We start from the raw sequence: 20554 nt of genomic DNA, 5'->3' as shown, positions 1-20554 counted from the left end.
CTACCTATTACATTTTTAAAGGCCCTGGAGCACCAGGACAATGATACGTGGCACTGATGACAGATGGCACGAATACGTGGCACTGATAGGTGGCACTGGGGACAGGGGTGTGTGTGTGTGTGTGTGTGTGTTCATTATTTTACGCGATGCTGCAGCCATTCATCTCTCCCTCCTCACATGCTGTCTCTGTGTGAGGAGGAAGAGCCGGCGATGAGAGATGATCTCATATGTTTACGGCACAGTGGTGTAGTGGTTAGCACTCTCACCTAGCAGTAAGAAGGGTCGCTGGTTGGAATCCCAACCACGACACTACCTGCCTGGAGTTTGCATGTTCTCCCTGTGCCTGCGTGGGTTTCCTCCGGGTACTCCGGTTTCCTCCCACAATCCAAAGACATGCAGGTAGGTTAATTGGCTTCTGTCCAAAATTAGCCCTAGTATATGAATGAGGACCTTGGATTGTGGGCCCCTTGAGGGTAGGGACTGATGTGAGTGTGCAATGTAAAGGGATAGGGACAATTGTAGACACTCACTCAGGTTGAACTGGATGGACTGGTGTCTTTATTCAACCTTACTAACTAACTATGAAACCTCTCATTGGACACGCCGATCGAGTGCAGTTAGCGTCCGCGTTGTAGCCGTCTTTTGGCTATAGCGTGGGCGCGAAGTAGCTTTATATATATATATACTCCAATATATGCACTAAATCAACTATGAAAAAGGAGGTAAATATGATGATATGCATTGTCTGGGCACAGGTTCGGTTTAGATTGACTGTTACATAAAAAAATTAAATGTGCTGTGTGGTCACTGGGGAGGTGCCTCCACATACCCTCAATAGCGTTCTTTGTCCCCTTTACATCTGAATGCTGGTCTGTTCCAAATGGACAAAGTTCTGATGCATCATAATAATAATAATAATTTGTTTGAAATCAAAGTATTCTAAATTCAAAGTAGAACTATAGTTAAAACTTCTTTTTTTTATTTTTTATTTTTGAGTAAGGGAGGGTTATAACCTGTAAATTTTTGAGATTTCCCTTTGCTTCCTGTTCCAGGAAGTGAGAAAATCCCAGCAACTTAAGGAAATCCCCTGAGGCCCTCCAGGTCACCAGAACTAGTACCCCCTTGGATGATTTTCAGATTACTTTTCTGGGAACAAAATTAAGAGTGGGGTGTGTGGTGTTTTATTTATTTATTTTTAATACTGTCACTTTCCATAATGATAAACGGGACAAATGGGGTGAATCTCCCTAGTGGGGGCAGAGATATAAATAAAACATAATAGGTATTCCCTCTCCTCTTTATCCAAAACTGAAAAAAAAAGTTTTTTGACTTTAGTTACACTTTAACCCTCAATGGTCAACATTCAGAAGTTATTCCAAGCTTTTGGAATCCTAACTTGCTTGCATTGCATTATAAGGCCTCATGCACACTGGACATTTTGCTAATTCTCCTGGCCTCCTTTTCTTCCTGGCAGCAGAGTTTTGGCAGAAAAACCGCTTGATGTTTGTAAACTCCTGTAATGCGTTTAAGCACATCAAGCGCTTGGACAAATAATTTCGTTGTTATTTATTTTGGCCATTGAAATGCATAACCACTCAAGCGCTAAATGCATCTAGCACTTAGGCACCTTTTAGGCACATCAAGCAGGGTCTGCTGCTCCTGGACACACCTTCTGTGTTTTTATTTATTTTTTTGCCTCCTAAACTCCTCTGGATGGCATATGTGGGCATGGACACACAGACCAACATGCAGGGGCATTTCTAAACGAAAAGCCGGGGCTACTTTCCTTCAGACTTTAGGGGGCTGGAATGTGGCCAGTGAGTCTAACCAATGCCCTATAGTTGGTGTCATTGGAAGACATAATGCCCCATCAGTGGAATGGATAGTGCCCCACCGTTGGCGTGGGTGGAAGGGATAGTGCCCCACCGTTGGCGTGGGTGGAAGGGATAGTGCCTCAAGGGCGAAATAAGGGCAAGCAAAGGACCACAGTTTGAAGACCACTGGTTTAGAGGAAAGAAAAAAAAAATGACAAATGCCTCCTAGTAGCAAGAGAAAAAAAGGTTGTGTGCATGAAGCCTATGGGTCCGTTCACACAGGGGCAACTCCTGATCCGACTTCAGGTCGCCCCTAGTCGCCTCAGGTCGGACAACATTTAAAAAGCAATGTAAGTGAATGAGAGCCGTCTTAATGCACACTACTGAAGTCGCTCCGACTTCAGAAAAGGTTCCTGTACTACTTCTATCCGACTAGTAGGCGACCGGTACCCATTGATTTCAATGGAGATCGCCTCCAAGTCGGATCTCCGTCTATACGGAGGCGACTCTGACAGAATTATCAGCTCTCGAGGGAACTCCACGACAAATTTCTGAAAAAAAATTGGCATGGGTTCCCCCTCCGAGAGCATACCAGGCCCTTAGGTCTGGTATGGATTCCAAGGGGAACCCCCTACGCCGAAAAAACGGCGTGGGGGTCCCCCCCAGATCCACACCAGACCCTTATCCGAGCACGCTACCCGGCCGGCCAGGAAAGGGGGTGGGGACGAGCGGGCGCCCCCCCCCCCCTCCTGAGCCGTACCAGGCCGCGTGCCCTCAACATGGGGGGGTGCCTTGGGGGAGGGGGGGCGTGCGCCCCCCCCACCCCAAAGCACCTTGTCCCCATGTCGATGAGGACAAGGGCCTCTTCCCGACAACCCTGGCCGTTGGTTGTCGGGGTCTGCGAGCGAGGGGCTTATCGGAATCCGCGAGCCCCCTTTAATAAGGGGGCCCCCGGATCCCGGCCCCCCCACCCTATGTGAATGAGTATGGGGTACAATGTACCCCTACCCATACACCTGTGAAATAAAGTACAAAAAAAAACACAACACAGGGTTAAAATATTTTATTGCACAGCTCCGGGGGTCTTCCGTCTTCGGGGGTCTTCTCGCCGGACTCCTCCGCTATCTTCTTGTAGCTCTTTTGCTAGCGGAGGAGTCCGGCTTTCTTCCTCGCCGCCGGCCTCTTCTTCCGACTTCGGGGGTCTTGTCCCCCTCTTCGGTTCTTCTGCCGGGCCACCGCGCCTTCTTATAGCTCTTTTAGAGGCGGTGGCCCGGTCTTCTGTCGCCGCCGCCGCCGCCTTCCGTTCTTCTTCTTCTTCTCCAGGAGATGTTGACACGACGCTCTCTCTGGCCACAATGCCAGGGACGCGCTCCGCTGCTACTTATATAGGGACAATGGGGCGGTGTCACATGGGTTGGTCACATGGGTTGATGTCACATGGTAAGGGGGCGGGGTCACCATGTGACATCAGCCCCATTGTCCCTATATAAGTGGCAGCGCAGAGCGTCCCTGGCATTGCGGCCGGAGAGCTCGTCGAGTCAACATCTCCAGGAGAAGAAGGAGGAGAAGAACGGAAGGCGGCGACGGCCGACGGCGGCGACAGAAGACCGGGCCACCGCCTCTAAAAGAGCTATAAGAAGGCGCGGTGGCCCGGCAGAAGAACCAAAGAGGGGGACAAGACCCCCGAAGTCGGGAGAAGAGGCCGGCGGCGAGGAAGAAAGCCGGACTCCTCCGCTAGCAAAAGAGCTACAAGAAGATAGCGGAGGAGTCCGGCGAGAAGACCCCCGAAGACGGAAGACCCCCGGAGCTGTGCAATAAAATATTTTTTCCCTGTGTTGTGTTTTTTTTTGTACTTTTTTTTTTCACAGGTGAATGGGTAGGGGTACATTGTACCCCATACTCATTCACATAGGGTGGGGGCCGGTATCCGGGGGCCCCCTTATTAAAGGGGGCTCCCGGATTCTGATAAGCCCCCCCGCCCGCAGACCCCGACAACCAACGGCCAGGGTTGTCGGGAAGAGGCCCTTGTCCTCATCGACATGGGGACAAGGTGCTTTGGGGTGGGGGGGCCGCACGCCCCCCCCTCCCCCAAGGCACCCCCCCCATGTTGAGGGCACGCGGCCTGGTACGGCTCAGGAGGGGGGGGGGCGCCCGCTCGTCCCTACCCCCTTTCCTGGCCGGCTGGGTAGCGTGCTCGGATAAGGGTCTGGTGTGGATCTGGGGGGACCCCCCACGCTGTTTTTTCGGCGTAGGGGGTTCCCCTTGGAATCCATACCAGACCTAAGGGCCTGGTATGCTCTCGGAGGGGGAACCCACGCCAAATTTTTTTCAGAAATTTGGCGTGGAGTTCCCCCTTGAGCTCATTCTCTGCTTGGCCACGCAAAAGTCGCCTGGCCTGGGGCGACTTGTAAGTCGTCCCAAGTCAGGTTGAAGTCATCACAAGTCGTGTTGAAGTCGTCCCAAGTCGCGCTGTGATCTTAACTCAAGTCGTGTACAAGTTGCCTCACTCAAGTCGCCTACAAGTCGTGTTGCCCTTGTGTGAACGGACCCTATCTGTACTATCGCCCTTTATTTTGCAAAGCACTGTGTAAACTGTTAGCATTCTGTTTTTTTTTAATAACCCAAAGTAAATAACTTAATTCTAAAACTAACCATGGCCCTAATCATGAGATACAAATTTTGACAAGTACCTTGAAACTGAAAGCAACTCAGTTGACAGAAAAAAAAAAAAACAGCTTCTCAAAGAGTTGCAATTCATGCTACCAGTTCTCTGATCCTCACTCTGTTGCAGTTCTCTGCAGGGGCATAGTAGTGGCATAGCAGCTTGTGGGTCGAACCTTTTTGGCTGGTGTAGCTCTGCAAGAGAAGGAAGGTTGGAGTCGATGGTGGTGAGAGTGGTATTAGTTTACTGCTTTATTGATTTTTGTGAGTGTCACGTCAACAAATCACCGAAAAGTAGTGATCCTTGTGCGATGAGTATCAAGGTTATTCTGATGGTTGAAGAAAATCTTGGATGTTTGCAATTTGAAAAGCAAAGATCATTTTTAACAATTTCAGATTGAAAAATGTCTTATATTTGAGATCATATGCATTCTGTCATCTAATACGAAGTTAGATTTTATATCTATAAACACAGAATTTGACACTCTCTTCTTTTCCCAGATTTCTCTTTGGACTGACACCACAATCTCGGCTCCATGAGTTCCCAAAGGTCAAGGAGACGATGTGTGGAACTTCAGCCAGAACTTTCTTCGAGTTGTGAACACACTCCCAGAACAATGTACGCACTAAGCAAGTTTGTAGAATTGCCAACTCCACCGCTGTCACGGCATCAGTTGAAGAGATTGGAGGAACATCGTTACAAAAGTTGTGGCAAATCACTGCTGGAGCCGTTAATGCAAGGATTTTGGGAATGGTTGGTAGGACAAGTTCCAGCATGGATTGCACCAAACCTCATTACCATCATAGGACTTGTAGTCAATATCTTTACAACAGTAGTGCTAGCATATTACTGTCCAACAGCAACAGAACAGGTAAATGATCATTATTTTCTTTTGTGATCTGTTTTCTACATTTTAAAATGCTTCTGTTGTATTGAACAGGTTTTTAAACAAATATGGCTACATTCGGCCTTTGTCTCATGCTGAGTCATGGAGTCAACATAGGCTGGTCTTTGCATGTTGATGAAGATAGGCAGAGGTGTTACCACCCATCTTTCCATGTGCCTATTTATAAACCGCTTTCACATTTCATAACTTAACCACTTCAGCCCTGGAAGAGTTAGCCGCTGAATGACCGGGCCATTTTTTGCGATTCAGCACTGCGTTGCTTTAACTGACAAGTGCGCGGTCGTGCAGCTCTGCACCCAAACAAAATTGAGGTCCTTTTTTTTTCTCACAAATAGAGCTTTCTTTTGGTGGTATTTGTTCATCTCTGCGTTTTTTTTATTTTTTGCACTATAAACGAAAAAAAGTGACAATTTATAAAAACAAAACAAAAAAAACTGAATATTTTGTACTTTTTGCTTTTTGCTATAATACATATCCCCTCTAGCTTTTTTTTTCAGTTTAGGCCAATTATATATTCTTGTACATATTTTTGGTAATAAAAATCACAATAAGCGTATATTGATTGGTTTGCGCAAAAGTTATAGCGTCTACAAAATGGGGTTAGATTTATAGCATTTTTATTATTCTTATTTTTTTTTTTATTTTTTTTTTATTTATTTTTTTTATTAGTAATGGCGGCGATCTGTGATTGGTGTCTCCACCTCCTCATTAACATTGCTCTGTTATCAAAAATGGTGCAGGTTTTAGTTAAAGTATATGTAAACCATCACCTTGTAAAACAACCCCTTCAATTTGAAACCGAAATTAAGAAATATATAAATTGCATTCTTTTTTTTTATAAGTTATCAGACCCTTTGTTCTCAGCTGCATAATGAGCTTGGAGAGCTGGGGAAGAGAAATGGCAGCATACTGATCTTCCCAGGGAATGGCTGTGCAGGAGGGGGAAGAGGCATGTCAGGACAAGTCTAAATTATTGGAAGAGAGCAGACTAGAGAACTGACATGCTGTGCCCTCATGCCTAGTGTGGTCCGTTTTTAATAGGAAAGCAAAGGGACCAGCAGGAATACCAGGTGTTTCATGCAATCCAAAGGAGAACAGGATACTTTTTTCATACAATTACGTAGTACAAACAGGCATATATTAGGATAATGAAATGTAGGGTTTACATATTCTTTAAAGTTTGCTGTGTTTTGCCAACCCACTCAAATTATTGGACTGCCTTAACACAATGCAAATTTAACGCACATGGTACTCTCAAGTCAACAAAACAACTTGGTGTAACTTGTCCCTTAGGCCCCTTTCACACATGCGGATGGTATGTCCGTATTTCATCCATCCGTTTGCGGATGAAATACGGGCATACATTCGTCCCTATGGGATAGCGGGTGTCTGCGGATGAGCATCCGCAGACACCCGCTATTGTCCGCCTCCGCAACTGTCCGATTCTGCAGACGGAGGAAGATCCTATTTTTCTGTCCGTCTGCAGAGCTGATCGGAAAAACACGGGCAGACGGTCCGTGCTCATCCGATCCCCATAGAGGAAAGCGGAGAGCTGACAGGGCGGTCCCTGCACAGTGTGCGGAGACCGCCCTGTCCGCCGCCGGCTCAGCGGGGACAACGGATCGATCCCCGCTGAGCGAGCGGATCATCACGGGGCGGATCATTACTGATCCGCCCCGTGTGAAAGAGGCCTAAGTCCCGATTCATACTCATGTGAATCGTATGCAGTCCTGATGCCTTCCAGAACACACAGATTCGCAAGTCAAGTGACACATTTTTCCTATGAAGGCTGTTCGCAAACAGTAGATGCAGTGTGATTCTGGTACAGTTCAAAAAAAGGGTCCTGTGCAAGTTTAGTGCAGAGTGGTGCAATTTTAAGCCCTATAGCCTGTGAGAATTGCATCTGAAATGCACAATTCACACCACAAAATAGCACTGCATTGGCACGCCAGGTCTCATGTAAAATTGCACCGCATCAGTGTGAGCCCTTGCTATAAGCTAAATTCCGGGAATGATCTTTATTTAAATTACATTGAGGTGTTTATTTTCATCTAATCCTTTAGGGTGGGTTCACACTGGTGATATGTGGACATTGCATGTGATATCTGTGCGATGTGAATTCAGCCATACAGATTGTATGGCTGAATTTGCATCACATTCGCACCAAAATGGTACAGGACCCTTTTTTTGGCCCGCACTGAAATCGGATTATCTGGATGTGAACACCCAGGGGATCCAATTCCTAAACCATTTTGACAGTTCACGCTGCGATATATATATATACGAACCGATCTGGGGTTATCATTAACTTTCTATTGACACCCGCAGGGGTTCGCATAGGACAGTGTGAACTGCCTGCGAGTCCTATGGGATGCAGGAACTGGTACTGGAATCGTGCTGGTTACCGCATCGCGCTAGTGTGAACCAGCACTTGTACCTTACATCCAGAGGGATGCTGGGGATGAGGAAATTCACTGTAGTAGCTGGTGCCACATACTGTCGTTTCTGGGTTTCGCTTGAGCAATTTGCTCTCTCTATATTGAAATCAATGGGACACGTGCTTTGTACCTTACAATATCAGATTAAAGATTCCAGCAGACCTAATTAATGACAATTTTTTTTTTTTTTTTTTAAACGAATGAAACTGGAAACCAGACAACAGCAGCATAGCCTGCAATAGCTTTCAATAGGTTTGCATTAGTATCTACATAATCCAAATTTTTCCAGTACTAGGAAGTTAGGTTTTTGGAAGGATTTTTGCAAAAAATTTCTGTAGTATTCATTTTTATTTTTTATACATGTTCTGCAGTAAGAGAACTGCTGTGTCAATGAAACTGACTCAGAAAGTATTGCCTTTATAGATTGATAAGATAAAGGAGTAGTGGGTACCATCATCCTATAATAATTCAATGAGGAAAAAGGGGGGATTGGACTACTCCAAAAATTGCCCTCAATCACCTATGGTGATTAGGACTATCGCTGTGCCCAAATATACAATAGAACATTAATAAAAATAGAGTTTATTACAAAATATACAAAATTAGTATATTTGGATGTGTACCGTGATAGTCCTAATCACCATAGGGGATTGAGGGCAATTTTTGGAGTAGCCCTTGTCCAATCCCCTCTTTTTCCCCGTGTAATTGAAACTGTTGAAATGTTTAAAATTAATGGCAAGTTGGCAAGTGGTGGGGAGTCTTTATAAAAACATGCTCAGACTGCAGGGGGAGCTCCATCAGACGACTGCCTACCAGGTTTGCGGGAGGCATGCCCAGTCCTAAATGGCAGCCCGAAAGCCAAATAAAGGAGCTTACAGGGAAGACAGACCTCAGTGCTGCTGAGATCGGGTTAGTGGCTTAGCATTTTTAGCCTGTCTGAATCTCAAGGCACAAAACTGCAAAAGATTCACGAAAAAATATTTGCAACTCTACATAGTGAGGCATGATGGCAAACCTACTGAAAAATAAACAGTGTTTACATATATGTCACCCTTTTATTTCTGTGCATGGTGCTTTGAGAGGGGAAGTAATGTAGTGATAAAGCCACAAATTTGGGGAAGGGGGGGCATGCCTGTCAGTTGTAATTTATATAAAGGAAAAATTAACAATTAATCAAAACAGTCTGCTGAAAATAATAATTACGAGACCTTAAATCCACCTATGCAGACAGGGATGTCTGTGTAGATGAAAAACTTTGCCAAAAGTTGAATAATGCCCTCTTGCTATAGGTATAAGGCATTTATGTACCACATGAAGCCTGACTGGTAAATTCTCAAGACATTGCTTCAGTCCTTGCTAAGAGAAGCCTATTAAAGCTCTTTCTCTAAGTCAGATTCTTTTTGCATGAACTTTTTTTCTCCCGATGCAGTAGCACTAAGTTCATCATCTGAGAGCTTGCTTCGGTGTTGGTGAACAGTAACCACTAGATCACGGCTGCACAGTTTGTTTTTATCTACAGACATCCCTTATATAGTTAGGAAGGCTGAATAAAGACACCAGTCCATCCAGTTTGAGTGTCTACAATTGTCCCTATCCCTGTACATTGCACACTTACATCGGTCCCTACCCTCAAGGAGCCCACGATCCAAGGTCCCCATTCATATACTATAGAAGCCAGTTAACCTACCTGCATGTCTTTGGAGTGTGGGAGGAAACCGGAGTACTTGGAGGAAAGCCACTCAGGCACAGGCAGAACATGCAAACTCCAGGCAGGTAGTGTTATGGTTGGGATTTGAACCAGCAACCCTTTTTACTGCTAGGCGAGAGTGCTAATCACTACACCACTGTGCCTCTTATCTGAATAGGCAGTTTTTGTTAATGGTGCGCCGAAAAATGTCAAATTTTGGTAACAGCCAAAAATTTAGGATGCACTTGGCCGAATGCGAAAATGACAGTTTTTAACAAATATGTATCCTCTTCTTTTCTTTTCTTTTTTTTTTTTTTTTTTTTTTTTCACTACCCAAAAGGACAGGCATCTATTGTGTTTTAATGTATGTATCCCTTAAATGGCAAAGTTACTGTGCAAAACAAACAGTTACTAATAAGGAACCAACGCACAGAAATTATGGCAGAAGGGTGTTTTTCTGTTTTACAGTTTCTAGAAACCTATTTCAACTTAAATTGAAAATAGTTGTGCAAAAATTAGAACTAACCAACAAAACGGAAAAAGACCTGCCCTGTTCTCTATTCTGTTTAGGTAAACTTAAGTTTCAACTGTAATTGAAATTTAAACATAGTGCAAAACAACTTTTAACATGGAAATTTGGACTGCTTTTCTATTTGTGTAAAAGTGTAAGATTTTGCTTTAAAAAGAAATGTTTCTCAGCTTTCTCACAAAGACTGTTCCTCTTCTCATCAATGATATGAGATGCTATACTGAATGGTCTCTCACTCTTTGTACTGGTGCTTGGGGCAGATGAATATCTGCGTGCAACCTGTCCAAGAAATTTAAAAATGTCCTTCATGCGCCAGTACTCAAGGGGATTGTCACTTCTGGCGATGGGCAGTTCAGCTAAATAAATCTCCAGCTGTTGGGTAACTGCATATGTTGTGGCTTTGCTGTGGACAGGGGTGCATTCCTGTAAAATTTCATCAAACCTATCAGAGCGAGAGAATGTGTCCCTCTTCACTTGTATGCAGTCGTTTCTTTGGTCCTTTGTTCTGCATGTCCAATCTCCTTCGCCAGATGCTTTCATCACCTCCATTTGTGTCTGTAGCATTTCCCGTGCACGTTGCTTTTTCTCCACATTAAAATATGCTCTTTAAATCGAGGGCCTAGAACTGTTGCAATGCAGTACAGAGGGTTGGACTCTGTCTTGAAACCGGTTAACAGCCTCCAGTAGGGTGTTTTTGGTCGTTTTTACGTGGTCTGTTTCTGCCTCTTTTCCTAGCAGACGCTTTAGTTCAGCAATCAAAGGAGTTAGAGACCAACTATTTTCAGCTAACCTCGACTGATTTGCTCTGTGTTGCCAGCAGTTCACAATTTGCAATGCACGTAGCTAAAATACGCTTTTGTTCAAAAAGACTTTGCAGCATATAGTAGGTACTGTTCCAACGAGTGGCTACATCTTGCTGCAGTCGTTTCGGTGGCATTCCAAACTGTACATGCAAAGCTTGTAATCTGAAATAAGCAAGGGGAGAATGTTTAACATGACCCACAATTTTTCTTTCTTTTGACACTATATCAGATATGGTGCGCTGACTCAGCAATCCCTCGTTCACAGCCAACTGTAGCATGTGTGCCATGCTCGGTATGCTTTTAACCACTTAAGGACCGGAAGATTTTCCCCCTTAATGACCAGGCCATTTTTTGCAATACGGCACTGTCGCTTTAAAGCGGAGGTCCACCCTAAAGTGGACCTTCCGCTCATCGGAACCCCCCGCCCCCCCTCCGGCGCCACAATTGGCACCTTTCAGGGGGAGGGGGGTGAAGATACCTGTACAGTACAGGTATCTGCACCCACTTCCGGGATAGCTCTCTGCGGAAAGGGGCGTAGATTACGCCCCTTTCCGCAAGTGCCCCACTGCCTGCTGAGAAACACACAGATCCCAGAGGCAGCGGGGACCATCCTTATTGCGCAGCGTGACTCGCGCATGCGCAGTAGGGAACCGGGAAATGAAGCCGAAAGGCTCCATTTCCTGATTCCCATACCCAAGATGGCGGCGGCAGCACCCGAGAGACGATCTAGAGATCGGCTTTGGGTGCCGACATCGCGGGCGCGCTGGACAGGTAAGTGTCACTATTTTAAAAGTCAGCAGCTGCAGTATTTGTAGCTTCTGGCTTTTAAAAAAAAAAAAAAAACGCGGAGTCCCGGCGGACTCCCGCTTTAACAATTGCACGGTCGTGCGATGCTGTGCTCAAACAAAATTTTGATATTTTTTTTTTCCTTCACACAAATAGAGCTTTCTTTTGGTGGTATTTGATCACCTCTGCCTTTTTATAAACAAAAAAAAGAGCGTCAATGTTGAAAACCCTAATGTTTTTTACTTTTTGCTATAATAAATATCCCCCCCAAAAAAAAAATTCTTCATCAGTTTAGGCCAATATGTATTCTACATATTTTTGGTAACTAAATTGCAATAAGCGTATATTGTTTGGTTTGCGCGAAAGTTATTGCATCTACAAAATAGGGGATAGATTTATTGCATTTTTTTATTATTTTACTTTTTTACTAGTAATTGGCGATCAGTGATTTTTAGGGGGACTGCGACATTGCGGCAGACAGATCGGACACCTAACTGAGGTTTTTGACACTTTTGGGAACCAATGACATTATTACAGAAATTTAGTGTTAAAAATAGGCATTGTTATTATACTAGACACTGGCAGGCAGGGGTTTAATGGGGGCGATCAAGGGGGTTAAGTGTGTTAACGAACTGGGGGATCGGGTGACTGGGGAAACACACATATCCGTCTTCCTGCATAGCAGAAAGATGGGATCTGTATGATCTCCCCTGTCAGAAGGGAGATTTGCCTTGTTTACACAGATCCCCATTCTATAACTGCGGGGATCTATTTCAGGTGGCCGGCGGACATCGAGTCTGCCCCACCCACTGATTGGCTCCACGGCTGGGCAGTGGGTGTACGCACGCCCACAAATCGGCGTGTATGAGCCAACGTACAATGACAACGATTTTCGGGAAGCAGCCAAATTGCCGCAGTACAACTGCTACGACTACTTCAGTAGTTTAAAAAGGAACTGCAGTATGCGCCCATAATTTGTAATAAAAACATCCTTGCCATTCTGAAGCTTCCCTCCAACCACTATGCATATAATTTTATATATAATGCCATTCTGAACTTGCCAAATATGCTGCAGAAATCTCCCTCCACCAAGTTTGGCTACATCCATTTTAACTGTGGGCAGCTGAAGCTGCTGCCTGTTCACTTCCTGGATTTACAGACACACACACACACACACACACACACACACACACACACACACACACACACACACACACACACACACCAGCCCTGCAGCTCTCTTTGGCCCTCTTATGACTCCCCCACCCCCCCCCCCCCCCCCCCTTCCTGGCATACTCTCATGAGAGAGAGAGAGCTGTGCATGATGTCATAAGCCTGGGCTTTTCACCAGACAAGAGTGTCAGGAAATAGGCTGTATAAGGTATTTACTAGCAGAACAAAAGATTTACTATCCAAAGTTAAAACAACCAGGGTAAGGGATTTAATAGATTGATGACAAAATGGCTGAAATCCACTTTAAGTTCACTGTCTTCCATAGCATTTGCCATGTTCCATGCATTATCTCCGACAATCAGGGGTACTTCTTTGGAAGCTGTGCTTTCTTGTACTCTGTAGGCTGAACTGGGTGACATGTTTTCAGGTGGTGTATCAAACCTGTTGTGAAAAAATTAGCCTTGACACTGTACCGCCTCTTTTTCAGCTGAGCAAACACTCAGATTTGCTGTCTTCGTCAGAAACTCTAAAATATTTGCACACTGCAGACATGGTCCACTTTTTCTAGTATCGTAGCACTGCTAGTAGAGCTATAGTGGGGGAAAAAAATAACCATCTATTTGAAACTAAACCCCAGGTATAAATTAGAAAATTATAAAGGGAAGGAGAAGCACACAGCTGCCTGGTGTAATACCATTTTTTAACCACTTGCCACCAACCCTATAGCAAAATGACGGCGGCAAAGTGGTTTCAAAATCCTGACCGGGTGTCATATGACGTCCTCAGGATTTTGAGCCATTGCACGCCTCCGGGGGCGTGCATCACAGCGATCGTTGTTGCGGGTGACTATCAGCTGCTCCTCTGATGGGGGGGGTCTGTGCTGATAGCTTATCAGCGCAGCCCCCCCCCCCCCCCAAGGATGCCCACACTGGACCACCAGGGACGCAAACCAGACCACCAGGGATGCCAGTCAGTGCCCACAATGGATGCCAATCAGTGCCCACAATGGGCATCACTGATAGGCATGTATTATTGTTTGGCACTGATTGGCATCCATCAGTACAATATAATGCCGACTGTCAGTGCCCATCCGTGCCGCCTATCAGTGCCCATGAATGCCACCTCATCAGTGGCACTTCATTGGTCCTACCTCATCGGTGCCGCATTATCAGTGCCCGTCAGTGAAGGAGAAAACATACTTATTTACAAAGTTTTGAAACTGAAACACAAAAAACATATTTTTTTTTTTCATCATTTTTGGTCTTTTTTTATTTGTTTAGCAAAAAATAAAAACCGTAGAGGTGATCAAATACCACCAAAAGAAAGCTCTATTTGTGGGAAAAAAATGATAAAAATGTAATTTGGGTACAGTGTAGCATGACCGCGCAATTGTCATTCAAAGTGCGACAGCGCTGAAAGCTCAAAATTGGTCTGGGCAGGAAGGTGTTTAAGTGCCTGTTATTGAAGTGGTTAATTTAAAATCAAAATCAGAAGTAGAAAGTTGCACTCACAAACATAATTTAGAAAAAGAAACCCTAACCAATCATCATTGTATAACAGTGCAGCTTAAAAAATACAACATTGATTGACTGCATGCTTTTTAGAAAGAACTAGCATTCAGTAGTGTATGTTCTTTTACTATTCGGATTCCATTCCTCTGTAGAGTTGCCAATATAGCTATGTGCCCATAAAGTACCATCATCCTTTTATGGTGCTTGCAGGTTGGCTGCTAGTCCAAATTGAGAAATAAAAAAAACTGAGAATAAGGCTTAATGTACACGGGATGTTTTTACGACCTCTCCTGAACGATTTAACCTGACAGATAGAAACCCACATTTAAAACGTCCGTTTACAGGTGAATGTACAATGCTAAGCAAAAAGCAACAGGTTGTCGAGCAGAGCTGCATCACGCTGAAAAAGGCAGTGTTTCTCTAACCACTACTTGAGGTCTCAGAATTTCTCACAAAGGGTTAGGTACTTGGCAGGAAACACGTTTTCAATTTTTTCCTAGTTAGAGTGGAAACTGCATGAAAGATTATACAAGGGACCCATGTGGCTCAGGGCTGCTTTCATCTGGCTTTTTGACACTTTCTGGGCAGGGGCCCATTGGTCAGCTCTGATTGGAGTCCACTAACCTGCTGTATCAGGTATGGGCTGAACACTGCAGGCAATTTTTTATTTTATTTGTTGGGCGTGCCACAGCACGTGGTCATGCGAGTAGTTCTCATCCCGGAGAGGGCATCTGAGGGCAAAGTACAACAGGCAAGGAGTACCCTCTGAGCATTGTCAGATCATATCTGGGTATATTTGTCCAAACATTAGTGAACCTTGCAAAATCATTCAGTTTAACATCTATCTAAATTATTTATTGCATACCTCGTACTGATTTCATGTTGAATTCACTAGTATGATGTAGAAACATCCACCTACTGCACATGTGGGTGACTTCCAATTCCAACAGCAGTTTTATTTTACTAGGAATTTCGTTTAGGAATGTGTGCTACATTTATTTTTTCATTTTATTTTCCTGATATATCTTTTAAAAGCACTTTCTAAAGTCCGAACACATCAAGTAACACCGTTTTTTTTTAAAGCTCCTCTTGCAAATGGATTGTCTGCTGCAGTTTCCAAGGACTACGTATCCCATGGTACCTTGGTGCCTGCAACCAGTAATTCCTGTACTGACTCCACCTCCTGAAACACCTCCTCTCAGCAGCTCTGTAGAGCAAAGTGCTGTAAAGCAATAGAAGGAAAAGCTCTGTATTCTACACCCCCCATGTCTCCTGTTAAACAAAATAAAATCTTCACTCATGGGTCATACTCACTCATGTTGTAATAGCAATTGAATGTGTTCAAGTAAAACCAAACTACTTTCTGATCCTTTTAGCAAATTATTAACAGGGTAGTGCATTTTAAACATGCACTACCTTGTTTGTAAAGTAATCACATACTTAATGCTTTCTCTTCCTAAATGGCATGCGATCAATCAATCTTGTATTGTATTTTATTTGTATATTCTAGTAGTTTTTGGATGTCTATTTGGAAAGATCTTCAGCAGCATTGCTTACCTTTTTAGAATAAATTCTAGTAGCTGCAACCATCCTGGAGGGAAGGAGTTTGCTCTCCCACAAAGCCTTGTATGCTCTAAAGACTGCGCAAAGCCTTGAGCACGCCGGCTGCACAACGAATGACGTGGCCACTACCACTGGGCAACCACGAAGCCCAGGCATCCTCACTCCGCAGCCGTGCCTCTACCCCAATGCGACCCATGGCCATTATCGGCAGCTTTTTTGAAAATGTCGATGCATCTCTAATTGCTGAAATGTCGGTGCATCTCTAATTTTTGTTTCAGTAAGGTAGAACTAGCCCTTTAAAGTGTAATTCCAGGCACCACTTAACTAAAAATGCACCCACCCTCCCCATCCTTACATCTATTCTGACTAACCCATGTAAGAAATATCTGTAGGAGGTATACCTATTTTCAGCCCGCTCAGGTTTGGTCAAATGATCTGGCTCCTTTGTGTCAGCCAGCGCAGCTGCAGGGGAGTGGAGGGAGCACCAACAATGGATGGACCATTGAAGCCTGTGGGTGATGTCACTGTTTCAGGCTTTACTAGCCTTTCTTTTTTTATCCTTCTTCCTTGTTTTTATATTAAAAAAAAAATAATAATTCATAAAAAAATGTCAAAAGTAAATTAAAACATAAGTATGGCTACTATGTACCCCATACTAGTTCACATAGGGGGACAGGAGTGAAACCCCCTTGTTAAAGGGGGGTTCAAGAGTAAGATAAGCTGCCCCCCCCCCCCACAGCCACTGGGCCAGCGTTGTGGGGAAGAGTCCCATGTCCTTATTGGCATGGGACAAAGTGCCTTCCGCCTTGTTGAGGGCATGTAGTCTAGTATGATTTGGGAGGGGGACTGGGGGACTCATACACATTTATTTATTTTCCCTTGCATGGTCCCCTTAAAATCGACACCAGACCGGCTGGATCTCCCTTTTTTCTTTTTTTCTTTTTTCCTTTCTTTTTTTTTTTTTTTAATAATGCTGGCTTTTGTTTCATTCTGCTCTTAGCAGGGAAGCCCCCGCTATCAGCAGAGATGACTCATCATCGCCTGGATGCCCGCATGTACCAACTCCCTAACAACCAGAAAAATTGCATCAGAAAAAGACGTGTAAATGCGATTTTGATGCGTTTCCATTGAAGTCTATGGACCACAAAATTGTACCAATCCCCTCACAACTGCACTGCATTGATGTAAATGGCCACCATCGGAAGCAATATCTTTTCCATTGTCATGCAATTCAGTGCGACCCCAGTTACATCTGAAATTACATCAGTGTGGACCAGGCCCAAAGAATTGCGCCTGCATTTCCGTACAGTGCTCTATATTGCCAAAATGGTGCCAATTAATGGACTGCCTTTAAACACATTGCAAGTCAATGCACATGATGATCACTCCCCCACAAACTGGCTTAGTGTAAATGGGCTTTAAGAAGGTGCTCCAGAACAGTTGGGCTTTTTCACTGACTCTCAGATTCTGCTCAGCAATATACAGCTGGTAAATAACTTCTGAGACCGAACGCTCTCAGGCTGTTTGACATGATGGCTCTGGTAGAATTAAAAAAGCTGATTGCTGGGGACTACCAACGATTTTCAATTTTGCCTAGCCTCTGAGTAGTCCTCTCAGCGGTGCTGATCAGAGATGGAGTTAGTTAGAGCTGAACACTCTGCTCTCTGAAGAACTATTTACATTATGAAATATGCAGTGAAGCTGCAGCACTTGTCCTTGTTAATGGTCCCCCATGCTCTGAAGTACACTGTGTAGCAAAGGATGCATTTGTGGGATTTACCCAATTCTGTAAATGAATGAATGAGCGGTATACCTCTCATGTCTCAAAGCTTTATTTTGTTGAGAAATCATTCCCCCTAGCATTTCTATCCAGCACCATCTTGAATATGATCCATACTTTCTGGAATCCATCTGCCCTTGGCTCAGACATGCATGCAGGGTGGTGTGCTTAGCTGAAAATACTCCTTCCAGATGAAAGAAAAAACGTCACCAGGACTCCTGGGAATGTATGACATCATTTTTGACCTAGGCTAGAAACCAGAAAGCAACTGAGGGAATGTAAAAAAACAAAAAAAAATGAAAACAAGTAAATATAATATACTGTACCTTCCTGTCTATTTACTACTGCTATCAGCATAAGAATTCACAATAGATACTGTTGATTTGAGTGTCTACCTCCACTTTAAATGATAAAAAAAATAAATAAGCAATTGTAAAGACTGGGTGGTGGATAACTGATACATACAGTATAGGCTTCCTACACAATCATTTATTTTATTTTTTTCATTCCTTCTGCAGGCTCCAACGTGGACATATGTATCTTGTGCTGTTGGTTTATTTATTTACCAGTCCTTGGATGCCATCGACGGGAAGCAAGCAAGGAGAACAAACAGTAGTACTCCACTGGGGGAGCTTTTTGACCATGGATGTGACTCCCTCTCTACAGGTGGATTTTTTTTTTTGTTCTATTGTATTAAACAGTAATTCTTGTTCTATTGTTCTGTTTCTTACCTGACCCCTGTACAGTGTGCCCTATAGTTCTATAGCTTCAGGATTTGGTCTAGCAGCAAGAGGCGACAGTAACATCAGACATTTCAGAATAGTAGCAATTAAGAGTGATCAAGTAACTTCTGTAAATGCTTAGAGCAGGACTCCGGGTAGAGACCGTAGTTCCAACTGTTGTATTTGTTCATAGAATGTCCAAAAAGCTAAAAAACAACAAAAACAAAACATATTTTTAACCTTTTTATCTATGCAATCTCATTATTTTAAAAAAGTGCATCGTGTTTGTATACAGCTAAAAAGATCTGTGAGGTTTTGTTTTTTTCGTATCCTGTGAGTACATTTTGTATAATAAATTATTATGTTGGAGAATACTGTTTTGCCCATTTTAAGAGCCTCTATGGTACAGCTTGTTCATTGCCATTGCAAATGTATGTAATCATGTCCAGCGTAATGGAAGTGACCCATGTCTTGCATATTGCCTTCAAATACCTGTAAATAAAGGCTCTTTTAAGCACTTTATTGCCCCCTCTTTCCTATCACAGCCCTCCTATCAATTCCTGGATCTGAACCATTTTTTAACCACTTGCCGACCGCCGCACGACGATGTACGTCGACAGAATGGCACGGGCAGGCATAAGGGCTTACATGTACGTCCTTGCCTGCCCGCGGGTCGGGGGCCCAATCGGGCCCCCGCCCGGTGCCTGCGGCGGTCGGTATTCGTTCGGGAGCGATCCCGGACGAGGGGACGGCCATTCATTCATGGCCACCCCCTCGCGATCGCTCCTGACGAATGAAAATGTCCGGTGACATCACTTCCTCTCCTGTAATGTAAACACAGGAGAGGAAGTGATGTATTCTCTCCTCCGTGTCGGTATTTTTCGTTCCGGCACCGAGGAGAGAGCATCGGTGAGTTGCACAAGCACTACACTACACAGTAGAACATGCCAGGCACACTCACACCCCCCCTTTACCCCCGATCACCCCCCAATTACCCCTGCCCCCCCCAGTCACAGTGACACCAATTGCTTTTTTTTTTTTGCATTGGTGTCATTTGTGACTGTAATAACTGTTAGGGTTAGCCCCCTTTAGTTCTAATGTGCCCCCCTAACCCCCCCAATAAAGGTTTAACCCCGTGATCACCCCCCGTCGCCAGTGTCACTAAGGCTGGGTTCACATTGCAGCGGTTTATGAGAACGAATGTGATTCGCACCGCACTGCAGTGCAAATCACATCCGATCTCTGTGCGATTCGAGTTCAGCCATACAGATAGTATGGCTGAATTCGTGTCGCACCCGCCGCAAATTCGCACGGGACCCTTTTTTTGGCCCGCAGCAGAATCGGATCGCATGGGTGTTCACACCATGCGATCCGAGTTTGCAGATCGCACTGCGATATGCGAACTGATCTGGGGGTGTCATTAACATTTCACTGACACTCCCAGCAGTTCGCATAGGGCAGTGTGAACTGCCGCCGGGAGGCATGCGATGCGGGAACCCGCCACGGATTCGTGGCGTTCCCGCATCGCTCCAGTGTGAACCCAGCCTAATAAGCGATCATTTTTCTGATCGCTGTATTAGTGTCACAGGTGACGCTAGTTAGACAGGTAGGTATTTAGGTTCGCCGCAGCTTTTTATAGCGCCAGGGACCCCCATATACTACCGCATAAAGCCCCCTGATTTCCCCCTAGTTAACCCTTTCACCAGTGATCACCATATAACTCTTACAGGTGACGCTGGTTGGTTAGTTATTTTTTTATAGTTTCAGGGCACCCGCCATTTATTACCTAGTCTCACTAGTGTACTCCTAAATTTAGGGGTGTCTACTTTCCAAAATGGGGTCATTTGGGGGGGGGGGTTTGTGCCATCTTGGCATTTTATGGCCTTCAAAACTGTAACGCCCTTAGAAATCCTGAAGGCAGTGCTTGGTTTTCGGGGCCCCGTATGCGGCTAGGCTCCCAAAAAGTCCCACATATGTGGTATCCCCGTACTCAGGAGAAGCAGCAGAATTTATTTTGGGGTGTCATTTCACATATGCCCATGGCATGCGTGAGCAATATATCATTTAGTGACAACTTTGTGAAAAAAAAAAAAAAAAAAAAAGTTTGTAATTTTCCCGCAACTTGTGGCAAAATATAAAATATTCCATGGACTCAACATGCCTCTCAGCAAATAGCTTG

The 20554-nt window shown here is 44.5% G+C and overlaps 1 protein-coding gene across 4 annotated transcripts in view; it reads left to right on the top strand.

The window, feature by feature from the left end:
* The window catches only part of CEPT1 (choline/ethanolamine phosphotransferase 1), a 92521-nt gene that overhangs the window by 27250 nt on the left and 44717 nt on the right, over positions 1–20554 (top strand). For all 4 annotated transcript variants that reach the window (XM_077481490.1, XM_077481492.1, XM_077481491.1 and 1 more), the window contains exons 2-3: positions 4977–5347; positions 18172–18319. In XM_077481490.1, the coding sequence (XP_077337616.1) occupies positions 5012–5347; positions 18172–18319 (484 nt within the window). In that variant the 5' untranslated portion in view covers positions 4977–5011. The remainder of the gene's footprint in view (positions 1–4976; positions 5348–18171; positions 18320–20554) is intronic.

The sequence above is a fragment of the Lithobates pipiens genome, unplaced genomic scaffold, assembly GCF_037356315.1.
Source record: "Lithobates pipiens isolate NorthernLeopardFrog02 unplaced genomic scaffold, aLitPip1_a1.2 Scaffold_16, whole genome shotgun sequence".
NCBI lineage: Eukaryota > Metazoa > Chordata > Amphibia > Anura > Ranidae > Lithobates > Lithobates pipiens.
This window is presented reverse-complemented; position numbering and strand designations above follow the sequence as displayed.